Source organism: Saccoglossus kowalevskii, unplaced genomic scaffold (genome assembly GCF_978046115.1).
Source record: "Saccoglossus kowalevskii unplaced genomic scaffold, keSacKowa6.1 SCAFFOLD_24, whole genome shotgun sequence".
Lineage (NCBI taxonomy): Eukaryota > Metazoa > Hemichordata > Enteropneusta > Harrimaniidae > Saccoglossus > Saccoglossus kowalevskii.
Window position 1 is genome coordinate 3,002,751 of NW_028188618.1, and position 16,288 is coordinate 3,019,038.

At 33.3% G+C, this 16,288-nt stretch overlaps 1 protein-coding gene across 1 annotated transcript; it reads right to left on the reverse strand.

The window, feature by feature from the left end:
• Positions 1-4,776: 4,776 nt before the first annotated feature.
• Positions 4,777-9,502, reverse strand: LOC146726318 (lysosomal alpha-glucosidase-like). Its single transcript, XM_085496236.1, has 5 exons — positions 9,169-9,502; positions 8,961-9,057; positions 7,975-8,213; positions 7,691-7,822; positions 4,777-5,194 (listed from the first exon to the last, which is right to left on the reverse strand). The coding sequence occupies exons 1-5, from the start codon at positions 9,382-9,384 to the stop codon at positions 5,009-5,011; spliced, it is 870 nt and encodes a 289-aa protein (XP_085352362.1). The 5' UTR covers positions 9,385-9,502; the 3' UTR covers positions 4,777-5,008.
• Positions 9,503-16,288: the final 6,786 nt, after the last annotated feature.

Sequence of the window (16,288 nt, forward strand, 5' to 3'; positions counted from 1 at the left end):
TTGACTGTACCTTGTGTGGTCACTATACACTGGTTTTATTGTACCTTGAGTGTTCACTATACACGGGTTTGACTGTACCTTGTGTGGTCACTATACACTGGTTTGACTGTACATTGTGTGGTCACTATACACAGGTTTGACTGTACCTTGTGTGGTCACTATACACTGGTTTGACTGTACCTTGTGTGGTCACTATACACAGGTTTGACTGTACCTTGTGTGGTCACTATACACAGGTTTGACTGTACCTTGTGTGGTCACTATACACTGGTTTGACTGTACCTTGTGTGGTCACTATACACAGGTTTGACTGTACCTTGTGTGGTCACTATACACTGGTTTGACTGTACCTTGTGTGGTCACTATACACTGGTTTTATTGTACCTTGTGTGGTCACTATGCACGGGTTTGACTACCTTGTGTGGTCACCATACACAGGTTTGACTGTACCTTGAGTGATCACTATACACGGGTTTGACTGTACCTTGTGTGGTCACTATACACTGGTTTGACTGTACCTTGTGTGGTCACTATACACTGGTTTGACTGTACCTTGTGTGGTCACTATACACAGGTTTGACTGTACCTTGTGTGGTCACTATACACTGGTTTGACTGTACATTGTGTGGTCACTATACACTGGTTTGACTGTACCTTGTGTGGTCACTATACACTGGTTTGACTGTACCTTGCAAATAACACCGAATAAACGGCAAGGTAAAGACTATGTCTAATTATAGTAAATACGTACTGCGTGCTTGACTCGAACCGGCGCTCGCGTACGGCACCTAATCGCCTAGCTTCACGCCACTACACGTCTTCCCCTCGGCCACCGGGCATCCCCAAAAAAGGATGCTTAATAACCGAGCTTATTACGTGCAGAGAACGTGAAACCCGTCCACGCGATACGCGCCACACAGCATGGCCAGAATGCGGCAAAGGCCTTCAGATCTGGCTGTAGTAGGATGGTGAAAGTAATGGTACAGCATTTTAACAGTGAATAAGTACTGAGAAATAATTTTTAAACTCATAGTTGCTGTCGACATAGGAAGTAAAGTAAGCAAATAACACCGAATAAACAGCAAGGTAAAGACTATGTCTAATTATAGTAAATACGTACTGCGTGCTTGACTCGAACCGGCGCTCGCGTACGGCACCTAATCGCCTAGCTTCACGCCACTACACGTCTTCCCCTCGGCCACCGGGCATCCCCAAAAAAGGATGCTTAATAACCGAGCTTATTACGTGCAGAGAACGTGAAACCCGTCCACGCGATACGCGCCACACAGCATGGCCAGAATGCGGCAAAGGCCACATGTGGTCACTATACACTGGTTTGACTGTACCTTGTGTGGTCACTATACACTGGTTTTATTGTACCTTGTGTGGTCACTATACACTGGTTTGACTGTACCTTGTGTGGTCACTATACACTGGTTTGACTGTACCTTGTGTGGTCACTATACACTGGTTTGACTGTACCTTGTGTGGTCACTATACACAGGTTTGACTGTACCTTGTGTGGTCACTATACACTGGTTTGACTGTACCTTGTGTGGTCACTATACACAGGTTTGACTGTACCTTGTGTGGTCACTATACACTGGTTTGACTGTACCTTGTGTGGTCACTATACACTGGTTTTATTGTAACTTGAGTGATCACTATACACAGGTTAGGCTGTTTTAACATGATTATTTGCATTTGTCGAAAACACACAAGTGGCATTCTGTCTTAATTTTCCAGATATGCGGTTATTAATACAGCAAAGTATGTACAAAGGCAGTGCAGTAATCATATCCACTAATCGATATTCTGTACTACCTTAATTCCTGCATGTACATTCTCCAAACCTTTACTGATTTCTGCCATTGGTGGCGTGGTTGAGGGTCCAGAATCAGTCTCTGCCACAGACAGCTTACACCTCAAGGGATTACACATTTTTTCATATACGCTATATTACTCAGTTTTCTGTAAGGCTTGGGGTGACACCATCATAATCACAATTCAACTGCTGCCCTGTAAATTGGTTTTGGCTTTAATTCCAGAACTGGTCAAACTAATTAGTTTGCATGCATGTGTAGTGATATGAAGTATAGATTCCTTGTAGCACCACGAAGTCGGGCCAGAAATTAGGGGAGTGTGTGAAAAATGGAACTTCTTACGACAGGTTGTTGAGTAAATGCAGCGAGAGAGAACGAAGGCACTTCACAAAGTGAGCTCTAGAGATAATGCAAGTATATATAGAATGGTTCACTTACAGTCAATTGGTGGACCTCTATCAGATTTTGTTGATTTGGTGTTGATACCCATAACCTATTTTTAGCGGATATTTTTGAAAACTACCAGCGCAATCGCTTTTATACTTGGTATTTAGGTACTTTGGGTGGCCATTCAGTAGAGTGCACCAATCAGTGATCATAGATGACAGATCAAATCACTGGACGATTTTAATATAGGAAATCATTTTCGCTCTCATGCAATTTACTCGACTCTGACCAAAACTGTACGCTTGTAAAACCATTTTCTGATAATCGTAAATAAAAACATGGCATTACTTTGGATCGGATAAAAGCTGCAATTGCCATCTTTTATTGAGATCAAAAGATTTTTAATAATTAAACAATTTTGAAGTTCAGAGTGAATTGTTTTTGTCTTAACGAATCTGATAACAATTTTCAGTCACGTACAAAGAACAGTTTAGTTTAAAAGTAACCATAATTTTAAACTGAACTAATGGACATGTATAAGTTGCATTATTATACATCGCACATTTACCACTCAATAAAATGCTGTACGGAGTATTCTTCAATCTGTTATCTCTTATTAAATTATTTCTACAAGCAGGGAATAGATGAATAATAACAAGCTTATCACAAAAATACTGGATAGTATGCACTCGAGAAGTATGTGATGTATCGGGTGATATGACTCGCGTTGTGCATACTTTGCAGTATTTTTGTAATAATCTCTAATATTTCGATAGATGCAGTGGATTCTGGGAGCACCTGTCTTCTGCATGGTTGCATAATTGTGCTAAACAATTTACAGCAAACTGTACATACATGTAGGCCTATTTTCACATTGCATAACATTTGGTCTATTTCTACATGGACACCCACATATTTACTAATCATTTATAATGTGGCATATCCATGTATTTTAACTTGCTTTCTTGCAAAAGATAACCACAGTATATGGCATGAAAATAACTTTCACTTACCACAAATGTTACGCTTCCTGTAATAGTATCACAAATAAATAATCACACATTTTAATTTGTTTCTTTAATGTATTACAAATATCAGTTTTTACAATATAATGTTTTATCCAAGACATTTATGGTAAGCACGGTGTCCTACCACCATATCATCTCCTACGCTATGTACAAGTCCTTATAAATACAATAAATGTGTGGATGACATCAAATGTATATAACATGTGTATTCAAATCACACCATTTCACACACTTCAATGCATACACACCACGATTAAATTTATTCAATACCCCTCCCCCGCTCATTTAATTAAACCACCCACTGTGGAAACAGAATACAAACAATCTAAAACAATATACAAATATTAAAAAATTATTACAAATAATCAATACTTAAAAATATTAAAAAAAAATTATTACAAATAATCAATACTTGAAAATATTAAAAACAAATTATTACAAATAATCAATACTTAAACATAAAATAAAATAAAACTGTAATTTGAAATATTAAAAATACAAATATTAAAAATTAAAAAAATAAAAAGATCAAACAAACTAAAAATATCCTCAAATATTAAAAACAAACTGAGCTAATTAAGAATGAAAAGATCAATATGTACTGAACACTGACCCACAAAAAACTAATCAAAACACCCACTGTACCCCCCCCCCCATAAACATGTTTATTCACCCCAAGGAAACCCTTTAACTATTCTATTCTACCCCACACACATTCATATTACAATTTAACCCCCTCACACACACCCACACACATTCATATTACAATTTAACCCCCTCATACACATTCATATTACAATTTAACCCCCACATACACCCACACACATATTACAATTTAACCCCCTCACACACATTCATATTGCAATTTAAATCCCCACACACACCCACACAAATTCATATTGCAATTTAAATCCCCACACACACACCCACACACACACATTCATATTGTAATTTAAATCCCCACACACACGCTTGCATATTACAATTTAACCCCCCACATACACCCACACACATTCATATTACAATTTAACCCCTTCACACACATTCATATTGCAATTTAAATCCCCCCCCACACACCCACACACATTCATATTGCAATTTAAATCCCCACACACACACCCACACACATTCATATTGCAATTTAAATCCCCACACACACACTTGCATATTACAATTTAACCCCCCACATACACCCACACACATTCATATTACAATTTAACCCCCTCACACACATTCATATTGCAATTTAAATCCCCCCACACACACCCACACACATTCATATTGCAATTTAAATCCCCACACACATGCTTGCATATTGGGAATTTAACCCCAAACACATGCTTGTATTTCCAAATACATTTAATTATTATTTACATTACATTACATTATTTACAAAATGTTTTCAATGAAAATATATTAATTAAATAATAAATTGTTGCACAAAAGTACATGGTTTGTGAAAAAAATGGTTCGGTGACAGATCACAAACAATGAATGTCATTGTTGACTTTATGCACAAATTTGCACCCCTTGTGCAAGTGATAATGGTACATCTAGTATGTCGATATCCTAACAGGGAATAAACGAGTTAAAAATATATCTGTGATTCAAACATTCTCATTTAATGCATAGCAACCAATATACAACATTAGAAAGTTTAGATATATGTGAATATATACATATACAATGTTTGTCTAAAAGATATACCTGCATGATAGCAAATTTGACCATTGTACTTTTGTTACTATCCCTACTACTGAAAACACTGTTTTACACTTTCTTGCTGTATTTTGTCTCATTAGAAAATACTAGCAGTGTATTGTAAAAATATGTATAACTCACAATCCAGAGTCCATCAAAATGTACTTTTTTATACCATTCTGAAATCATCTGGTACCACCATTCACTAGTTCTAGGATTTATAAAGTCTGGAAACACGGTAACATTGGTCCAAACCTTAAAACAAAAATAATTAAAATGTGCGTCATGTCAACATATTCTCACAAATACAATTCTACACAAATACAAAACATAATGTAAATAAATTTCCTCGCATAGAATACATACCTTCCCTTCTATGTATTTTCCATCCAGTTTAATAAAGATGTCCATTTTTTTACCAAGATCGAATGGTTCATATATATTTTTAATAGCATTATTCATAATAGAATTCAAAATGTTCTTAACAATAATAATTTCTTACAAGATTCTCAATTTGGATTTAGAAAGAATAGGAGGACAACAGACAACATCTTCATTCAATTATCAATAAACAACAGACAACATCTTCATTCAATTATCAATAAATATACAAATAGCATTGGCAAGAAATATCTTTATGCCTGCTTTGTTGACTTACGCAAAGCTTTTGATAGTGTTTGGCGTGAAGGGCTATTATTTAAATTAGGGAAAGCAGGAGTGACAGGAAAATGTATAAATTTGATTCAATCAATGTATTCAAATACTAGCTATGCTATTAAGACTGGTCAGGGGTGCACCAAACCATTTGTATCATCTAGTGGTGTTAAACAAGGATGCAACTTAAGCCCATTACTATTTAACATATACATCAATGACCTATCTGACAGTCTTAAAAAATCTGAGTCTGTCAGTCTTAATGGCACCAATATTAATTGCCTACTTTTTGCAGATGACATTGTCATTTTTTCAAACACAAGTACAGGACTACAAGATAATCTTAATTTGTTTAAAAGCTACTGTATCAAATGGAGACTTGGAGTTAATATTAACAAAACTAAAATTATTATTTTTAATAACAGGGGAAGAAAGATAGATGTCAAATTTTACTTAGGAGACCAACAGGTAAAAGTTGTCCCAACATATACCTACTTAGGTATCACTTTTCAAAGTAGTGGTAATTTTACAATTGCTATCAATAATCTAGTCAAAAAAGCAATGCGTGCAATAGGTGCATTAAAACAAACACTTAGCCTACACAATTATATAGTTTCGCCAAAAAATGCTATTCAGTTATATCGCAGTACAATCCTACCCATTTTATTATATGGATCTGAGATATGGGGGGCTTTTACTTTCAAACTTGTTAAAACAAAAAATAACGAAATAACTGAAGACAATTTTATACAAAGTCTGTTTAATGACAAAACATACTTTGAACAACTCCACATTAAACTTTGCAAACAGATTTTAGGTGTTAATAATTAAGCCAGCAATGCAGCATCTAGAGCTGAACTTGGTAGCTATCCTCTCATTATTGACATTAGTTCACAAACATTGAAAAATTATGAAAAGCTAAAATCAATTAAACATAATCATCTTCTGGACTGTGCTTTTAATACTGACAATAAAATGAACGGTAATTCATGAACAGCATTTGTTAAAAGATTATTCACATTAACTAAAATTAGCGATGAATCTAACACTATAGAATTCAAAACCAAATTCAAACAAGTTTACTATAATAAAGTCTGGTTGCCAACGGTATTTAAACCAGAAAAGAATAAGCTACGTACTTTTAACAAGTTTAAACAAAATTTTGAATTTGAACCATATTTAGAACAAATCAAAAATGTGCAACACAGGGTCAGCTTCACTAAGTTTCGCATTTCTTCTCACGCGTTGCCAATTGAAAAACTTAGATATAATAAAACACCTCCAGAGCAAAGGTTTTGTTTTCTATGTAATGAACAGGCTATTGGGGATGAATTCCATGTTTTACTCAATTGTAAAAATAGTCAGATTGTACAAGCTCGTACTAAATTTGAAGCTGAATTAGCAATTTATGATGACAACATTTGCAAGTTATCAACTCTTGAGAAATTCAAGTGCTTGCTAGGCACTAAAGATAGCTTCATTGTCAATTGCTTGGGAAAATTTATTGATTTTATATCTAAGCTTTAGTTTAGTCTATTGTTTTGTTTGTGTTTTTCTTGACCATTGATTTATTGTATGTTTTTTTCATTCATGCTAAATTTTGTGTCAAATAAAATATCTATCTATCTATGTACCAGGGGCACTGTCAGCGGCAATACCAGGATCCTTTCAATCAAAACAAACAAAACAATAAGCTCTGAACTTTAGTATTACCAATGTCAAGATCAAAAGCTCTTGAATTGTGTAGGAAGTGTTATTTGGAATTCCTATTCCAGAGACTGAGCGAATTGAGGGTACACTTCTTAGTTTGTATGCTAGTGGCTTGGTGAATAATATGTAGAAATTTTTGGTTTGAGTCAAACATGTTTTAGTTAAGTCTAAATTATGTAACCAGCTTCCAAAAGTTGATTTGAATATATGTCCAATCAAAATTACAATGACATAATAATCTACTGGAATCCCAAATTATTTTGATAAATCAAAACTATTCGTATGGCCATTTAGTGTAGAGCCTGATCAGTATATGAATTACATTTCCTATGACATTTTACACTTATACACATGCATGGGTTAAAAAATACTGAATCCCTAACTTACCATGATATGTATATAGTGTTGGCCATTGTTATGAAGTTCATCAATGAATTTTGGTAAATCCCCAAATACTTTCTTATTTAAAGTGCAATCTTTGTAGGCTACAGCGTAGTCAATGTCATTCCACTGTACATCCTAGTTCAGAGAAGTAAATTTAAATATTCATGAGAATTATCTTTAAACATAAACAATTGATAAACATTTTTAAGTTTGATGAGAAGTACAAAAATTATTAGAAAAATTATGACACAAGCCATCTACTGATAAAAAGTCTAAAATAACAATACCTGTGGTATTTTGGCATTTCTCATTCTGTCAGTGACTTTTCTTGTACCATCAACAGTTTCATATCCCCATCTACACAGGTGGAATCCCAAACCCCAATACGGTGGCATAAATGTTCTTCCAATCACTTCAGTGTATTGCTGTATCACTTGGTCAAGGCTGGGTCCAAAGAAGACATAACAATCTAAAACACCACCAACAGTCCTCCATGTGATGGATGGAGACGTCTGAAAAATTGACTCTGAAAACAGTAAACAAAGGAATAATTTGATATAGCTAGGGTAACACTAGATCTCGTTAGTTAATAAGGTTAATACATAAATAAATGAATGAGCCATAAGGAGGGTGGAAACCAATTTATGTAGCATTTTTAGTTAGAACTTGCTGACTATGCAGTCAACGAAGCAAAACAAATTTTTACGATAAACATTTTGGTTGAACACAATGATACATCATGAAAATAAACTAATGTTTGAGAATCATGCGCTTGATACAAGTTGCAATTGGGTCAAATATGTGTTGTTTATTTGAAACAAAATTTTAATGCGTAAGGTTCATATCCATTGCTTTGTAACCACAGTCCTTTCAATTAGTGTGACTTCAAAGTAATTTTTATGTTTTTCCAGATTATGAAGGATTATACTCAGGAAGTATATGTTGCATGGTGAATTGTAAAAAAATAGTATAATATACAAAATTGAGGATTGTTCTATCTTAACTTCTAAACCTTTTCAACATCAGACTTTCTCGGCCAAATTTTCTGCACTTTTTTTCTTATATTCTAATTTCAGAGCCAACAGACAAAGTTTGAGTCAATTTTCAGTTTTTACTCAAAAATTTTGGCTAATTTTGTCCTAACCTTCTGACGGAAAGTGCAAACTATAAATTGGACTATTTTGTGAATTGGTGATGAAAAGAGGGAACTGGTGGTAAAAAGGTTAACAGTTCCATGACAATTTCTCAGAGAATATACAACTATCATACATACCCATAGCATTGCTGTTGAGTAAGAACACACCATGTGCATTGCCATCATCTTCAATAGACAGATAGAATGGATGAACACTATACAAGTTTAAATTTTCCTAAATAATGGGAAAATAAATAAATATCATTAATATTTTCCAGTTTTCAAGTCAGATAAAACACAAATCTATTAACAGCGCCCTCTGTAGTCCATATTACATTGTACTTACAGCGTGGAAAACATCCCTGCTCCAGAAAGCATATCTAGACCAGTTGACATCATGTAGAAAACTACCACAGTGTTCACCAAGTCCATATATGTACTTAGATGCCAGTGAACTTGACAGCTGTATGAACTGATCAGCAAATATTAGTGGACCAATGCCACAATTAAACCTGTGCATATAAACAAAAGAAACAAATAAATCAGAAGATTGAGGGCACATTTTTAGTTTTAGACCCTTCTCCTAAAAAAATGTTTTATATTGGGCAGCAGCCTTAATTAGGCTTACAAGATAACACATGCATTGGAAGCATATAATAAACATTCAATATGTATCTTGTGGTATTGAATAATCTTACTATAAAATATTATTGTTTTGACTAAAATTACTAATCAAAGAAAGCTTAGAAAGAACTCCCATGTGCTGAGAGTATTGGAAACACGTTAAAAAATAATTTGAAAATACTTGTCCTTGAGATATTGATGGAAAAGCTGAAAACTATTTATGCAAATCATAAAATTAATATGAACAGATTGTAAAACTAATGAGGTCTGCACAATGTAACAGACCATCTATGTACCAAGTTTTATTGAAATGTGATTAGAACCAAAAAATTATGAATTATTATGCTAATTAGGGAATTAATATAAATAGATTTTAACCCCAAACTAATCAGCTTTGTACATTGTCTTAGAGCATCATTGTACTAAGTTTCATTGAAATGGAATAATTAGTACTTTAGATATCAGTGTGATAGCCCAAAATTGGTCAATTATACAAATTAGGTAATTAATATGTACAGATTTTAACCCACAATTAATCAGGTCTGTATATTGTCCTACAGCATCCATGTACAAAGTTTCATTGAAATGTGATGATTAGCACTTGAGATATCAGTGTGAAAATTGGTTAGTTATGCAAATTAGGTGATTAATATGCATAAATATTTACCGAAAACTAATTGGGTCTCTGCATAGTTCTAGATTCATTGAAATGTGATAATTAGTACTCGAAATATCAGTGGAAAAGCTGAAACTTAATTAAGATTATAAATGAAACAGTTTTTTTTCAAACTGCCATTTTTTATTAAAATATTGTTTAAACCTTTATTTACCATTTGGTCATCACTGAGCATCTAACACCTATGTATCGTTCTTGACATATGGCCTCGTTTTATTGAAATGATTAAATCTCACCAAAGGAACATTATGTACCTAGGATGAGAGCAATTTGGCTAGTGTTCAAGAAGAAGTTGTTTGGAAAAAAGGTGACGTGAGACAATGGGCAATCATCTATACCAACCGTCCTGCCTGTCATCTTTAACAGTGGAGCTAAAAAGCAGTACCATATTTTATACATGCATCTCAAAATTAGATAATTAAAGATATCACCATGAAATTAACAAATCTGAAAGAAGTCCACATGTAGTACCTATATATGTAATATAAAAGCATCGGACTTGTGGTTTTCAACAAGAAGTCAAAAATATCATTTTTTACCAAAAAAGACAAAAATATTCACCAAAATTAAAGAATTAAATATATCATTACAAAATGAACAAATGAGAGAGGTCCACGTGTAGCACCTATATATCGAATATCAAAGCAATCGGACAATCACTCATATGATAAGCACCCCTCAACAAAGTCAACAGCGAAGCTAAGAATAGAGAATTGAAGACATTGTCATGAAATGATTAAATCTCACCAAAGGAACATTATGTACCTAGGATGAGAGCAATTTGGCTAGTGTTCAAGAAGAAGTTGTTTGAAAAAAAGGTGACATGAGACAATGGGCAATCATCTATACCAACCGTCATGCCTGTCATCTTTAACAGTGGAGCTAAAAAGCAGTACCGTATTTTATACATGCATCTCAAAACTAGGTGAAAGGAAAAAATAATTTGCACTGTATTGCTACCCTTTTTAATGATTTACTAGAACAAGTGGTTTCATGTTTTAAATAGCTCCATGGTTGTTGTAATAACATGTTTGTGTTACACAAGTGTCCATAAAAACCCTAATGTCTGAAAATAACAAATTAATAACGCAAAATGAATCAGAAATGACTAAAATACCATCACAAAAACTAAAGACCAACACTAAAAGAGCTATGGACCCCCAGCTAGTATCAAAGTAATTGAGCTGGTAGTTTTCAAGTAGAAGTGGAAAATAGCCTTTTTTAACAAATATCACAAAAATATTGAAGTTATCGCCACAATATGAACTAGTCTGACAGAGGTCAATTCAATACATGTGCACTATCGATATCAGCTGTGTAGACCAAAGCATTTTAATAATTTTTGGTAGCTAATTTGTATAATTGTTGGCAGCCTGTTGAGTTAAAAACCTAAACCTTGCTTGTTCATGTTTTGTATTGATTATAAGAGTTTAAAATACAAGCATGCCATCCCTTGTAAAAAGATTGATTTTCTAAATATAGAGAGAAGTATATTCATGGGTGCCATGTCTATGTTACCCCACACTTCAATACTAATTCCAAATACTGTACAATACTTTATTTTAGCAGGAAATAATTTTCCCTGAAAAGATTTTTTTTTTTTTTTGTATGGAATTAATTTTCACAGATTTTTGACAAGTTGAATGCAAAATTGAATGCAAAATATAGAAAAAAAAGTATAAAAATTATATATTCCTGGATTTTATTTTCACTGAATCATTCCTTCAGCGAAAATAGCAAAAATTAATTCAAAGCAAAAATAAAGTATTTTACACAGTATGGTTTTGAAACCTACATAAATTGCTACAATATCAAAATGGAATAACGATATATACTCACTCATCTCTGTCAGTCCATACAAGCTATGTACATCATAATGTTTTGACTTGTACTGATCTGATGAAGCACACAGTGTGAAAGCTTTTATTATGCCCTCAAATATGCCTATTAAAAATAAGTAAATCAGCATTATATTATGAGGTTATGACAGGAATACAGCAAAGTATGAACAAATTAAGGCAGTACGGTTATCGTATCAACCGATGTGTAGTGGAGGTTGATGCATCAAGCTACTGCCCAAGTGCAAATTTTGCATTATTCCTGAGATAAGAGGGCTGAAAAGGCAATGAAAAACGTTTCGCACTGATTATAAGCACTTCAATACTGTAAAATGACTAATTTTCACTAGGTTTAAATTTTGCTAATTTATCATTTCAGGCATATTCAGTGGGTTTTAAATTCACAGTTATATAATTTAGATAATGTGTTCTATACTAAATATTACATATTCACTGGGTTTTAATTTAGCGCATTTTCCAGTCAGCGAAATAAGCAAATTCAAAACCCAGTGAATAATTAACCCCTTTACAGTACGTCTAAAATAAACAAAGGAAAACATTTCTAAATAAGGGAGGGATTCAAATGCATCTATAACACTTTCCAACACTGCATTTTGCAAAATAATGCAGCAGTGAAAATTTACTCTGGTGTCCTACAATACAGGTTGTCAGTGACTTTCACGGAATTATTTCTTTACAAATCATGAAATCATGATAATTTCTAGTAGTGAAAATATAAACAGTTCACGGTACCTACCTGGTGTATATGGTGGATAATCGTACTTAGATTGAGGACAACCAATCAATGATCCATTGCCAAACTGAACTGGTTCATTCATATCCTACAACGACAAGATTGTGTCTCGTTATTGAAGAAGAATAACTTACAGTAATTATGATATTATTAGAGTTTTTAGAATTAAATGGAAAGATAAATAAGCAATTAAATAAGCAGATAAATAAGCAATTGTTATTAAGAAAGGTATGAGAAAATGAAATGTGTTGAAGATATTCTGCTCCATTAATCACAAGAAATCCTCAGTCTCAAAAGAGCACCTCACTGTAAACAAAAGTACATGGTTTGTGAAAAAAATGGTTAGGTGACAGATCACAAACAATGAATGTCATTGTTGACTTTTTTATGCGCAAATTTGCACCCCTTGTGCAAGTGATAATGGTACATCTAGTATGTCGATATCCTAACAGGGAATAAACGAGTTAAAAATATATCTGTGATTCAAACATTCTCATTTAATGCATAGCAACTAATATACAACATTAGAAAGTTTAGATATATGTGAATATATACATATACAATGTTTGTTTAAAAGATATACCTGCATGATGGCAAATTTGAGCATTGTACTTTTATTACTATCCCGACTACTGAAAACACTGTTTTACACTTTCTTGCTGTATTTTGTCTCATTAGAAAATACTAGCAGTGTATTGTAAAAATATGTATAAACTCACAATCCAGAGTCCATCAAAATGTACTTTTTTATACCATTCTGAAATCATCTGGTACCACCATTCACTAGTTCTAGGATTTATAAAGTCTGGAAACACGGTAACATTGGTCCAAACCTTAAAACAAAAATAATTAAAATGTGCGTCATGTCAACATATTCTCACAAATACAATTCTACAAAAGTACAATTTCTTTGCATAGAATACATACCTTCCCTTCTATGTATTTTCCTTCCAGTTTAATAAAGATGTCCATTTTTTTTACCAAGATCGAATGGTTCATATGTACCAGGGGCACTGTCAGCGGCAATACCAGGATCCTTTCAATCAAAACAAACAAAACAATAAGCTCTGAACTTTAGTATTACCAATGTCAAGATCAAAAGCTCTTGAATTGTGTAGGAAGTGTTATTTGGAATTCCTATTCCAGAGACTGAGCGAATTGAGGGTACACTTCTTAGTTTGTATGCTAGTGGCTTGGTGAATAATATGTAGAAATTTTTGGTTTGAGTCAAACATGTTTTAGTTAAGTCTAAATTATGTAACCAGCTTCCAAAAGTTGATTTGAATATATGTCCAATCAAAATTACAATGACATAATAATCTACTGGAATCCCAAATTATTTTGATAAATCAAAACTATTCGTATGGCCATTTAGTGTAGAGCCTGATCAGTATATGAATTACATTTCCTATGACATTTTACACTTATACACATGCATGGGTTAAAAAATACTGAATCCCTAACTTACCATGATATGTATATAGTGTTGGCCATTGTTATGAAGTTCATCAATGAATTTTGGTAAATCCCCAAATACTTTCTTATTTAAAGTGCAATCTTTGTAGGCTACAGCGTAGTCAATGTCATTCCACTGTACATCCTAGTTCAGAGAAGTAAATTTAAATATTCATGAGAATTATCTTTAAACATAAACAATTGATAAACATTTTTAAGTTTGATGAAAAGTACAAAAATTATTAGAAAAATTATGACACAAGCCATCTACTGATAAAAAGTCTAAAATAACAATACCTGTGGTATTTTGGCATTTCTCATTCTGTCAGTGACTTTTCTTGTACCATCAACAGTTTCATATCCCCATCTACACAGGTGGAATCCCAAACCCCAATACGGTGGCATAAATGTTCTTCCAATCACTTCAGTGTATTGCTGTATCACTTGGTCAAGGCTGGGTCCAAAGAAGACATAACAATCTAAAACACCACCAACAGTCCTCCATGTGATGGATGGAGACATCTGAAAAATTGACTCTGAAAACAGTAAACAAAGGAATAATTTGATATAGCTAGGGTAACACTAGATCTCGTTAGTTAATAAGGTTAATACATAAATAAATGAATGAGCCATAAGGAGGGTGGAAACCAATTTATGTAGCATTTTTAGTTAGAACTTGCTGACTATGCAGTCAACGAAACAAAACAAATTTTTAGGATAAACATTTTGGTTGAACACAATGATACATCATGAAAATAAACTAATGTTTGAGAATCATGCACTTGATACAATTTGGGTCAAATACGTGTTGTTTATTTGACACAAAATTTTAATGCGTAAGGTTCATATCCATTGCTTTGTAACCACAGTCCTTTCAATTAGTGTGACTTCAAAGTAATTTTTATGTTTTTCCAGATTATGAAGGATCATACTCAGGAAGTATATGTTGCATAGTGAATTGTAAAAAAAATAGTATAATATACAAAATTGAGGATTGTTCTATCTTAACTTCTGAACCTTTTCAACATCAGACTTTCTCAGCCAAATTTTCTGCACTTTTTTTCTTATATTCTAATTTCAGAGCCAACAGACAAAGTTTGAGTCAATTTTCAGTTTTCACTCAAAAATTTTGGCTAATTTTGTCCTAACCTTCTGACGGAAAGTGCAGAATATAAATTGGACTATTTTGTTAATTGGTGATGAAAAGAGGGAACTGGTGGTGAAAAGGTTAACAGTTCCATGACAATTTCTCAGAGAATATACAACTATCATACATACCCATAGCATTCCTGTTGAGTAAGAACACACCATGTGCATTGCCATCATCTTCAATAGACAGATAGAATGGATGAACACTATACAAGTTTAAATTTTCCTAAATAATGGGAAAATAAATAAATATCATTAATATTTTCCAGTTTTCAAGTCAGATAAAACACAAAAAAAATTATCAAATTCTGGAACTGACAAAAACTTAATCTGGAAAACTATTAACAGCGCCCTCTGTAGTCCACATTACATTGTACTTACAGCGGGGAAAACATCCCTGCTCCAGAAAGCATATCTAGACCAGTTGACATCATGTAGAAAACTACCACGGTGTTCACCAAGTCCATATATGTACTCAGATGCCAGTGAACTTGGCAGCTGTATGAACTGATCAGCAAATATTAGTGGACCAATGCCACAATTAAACCTGTGCATATAAACAAAAGAAACAAATAAATCAGAAGATTGAGGGCACATTTTTAGTTTTAGACCCTTCTCCTAAAAAAATGTTTTATATTGGGCAGCAGCCTTAATTAGGCTTACAAGATAACACATGCATTGGAAGCATATAATAAACATTGAATATGTATCTTGTGGTATTGAATAATCTTACTATAAAATATTATTGTTTTGACTAAAATTACTAATCAAAGAAAGCTTAGAAAGAACTCCCATGTGCTGAGAGTATTGGAAACACGTTAAAAAATAATTCGAAAATACTTGTCCTTGAGATATTGATGGAAAAGCTGAAAACTATTTATGCAAATCAGAAAATTAATATGAACAGATTGTAAAACTAATGAGGTCTGCACAATGTAACAGACCATCTATGTACCAAATTTTATTGAAA

Coding starts and splice junctions, on each gene's coding strand:
- LOC146726318 (XM_085496236.1), bottom strand. CDS start 9,384: ATGTGCCCTCAATCTTCTGATTTATTTGTTTCTTTTGTTTATATGCAC. Junction 9,058..9,168: donor GCAGGGATGTTTTCCACGCT/GTAAGTACAATG, acceptor CCCATTATTTAG/GAAAATTTAAACTTGTATAG. Junction 7,823..7,974: donor GAAATGCCAAAATACCACAG/GTATTGTTATTT, acceptor TCTCTGAACTAG/GATGTACAGTGGAATGACAT.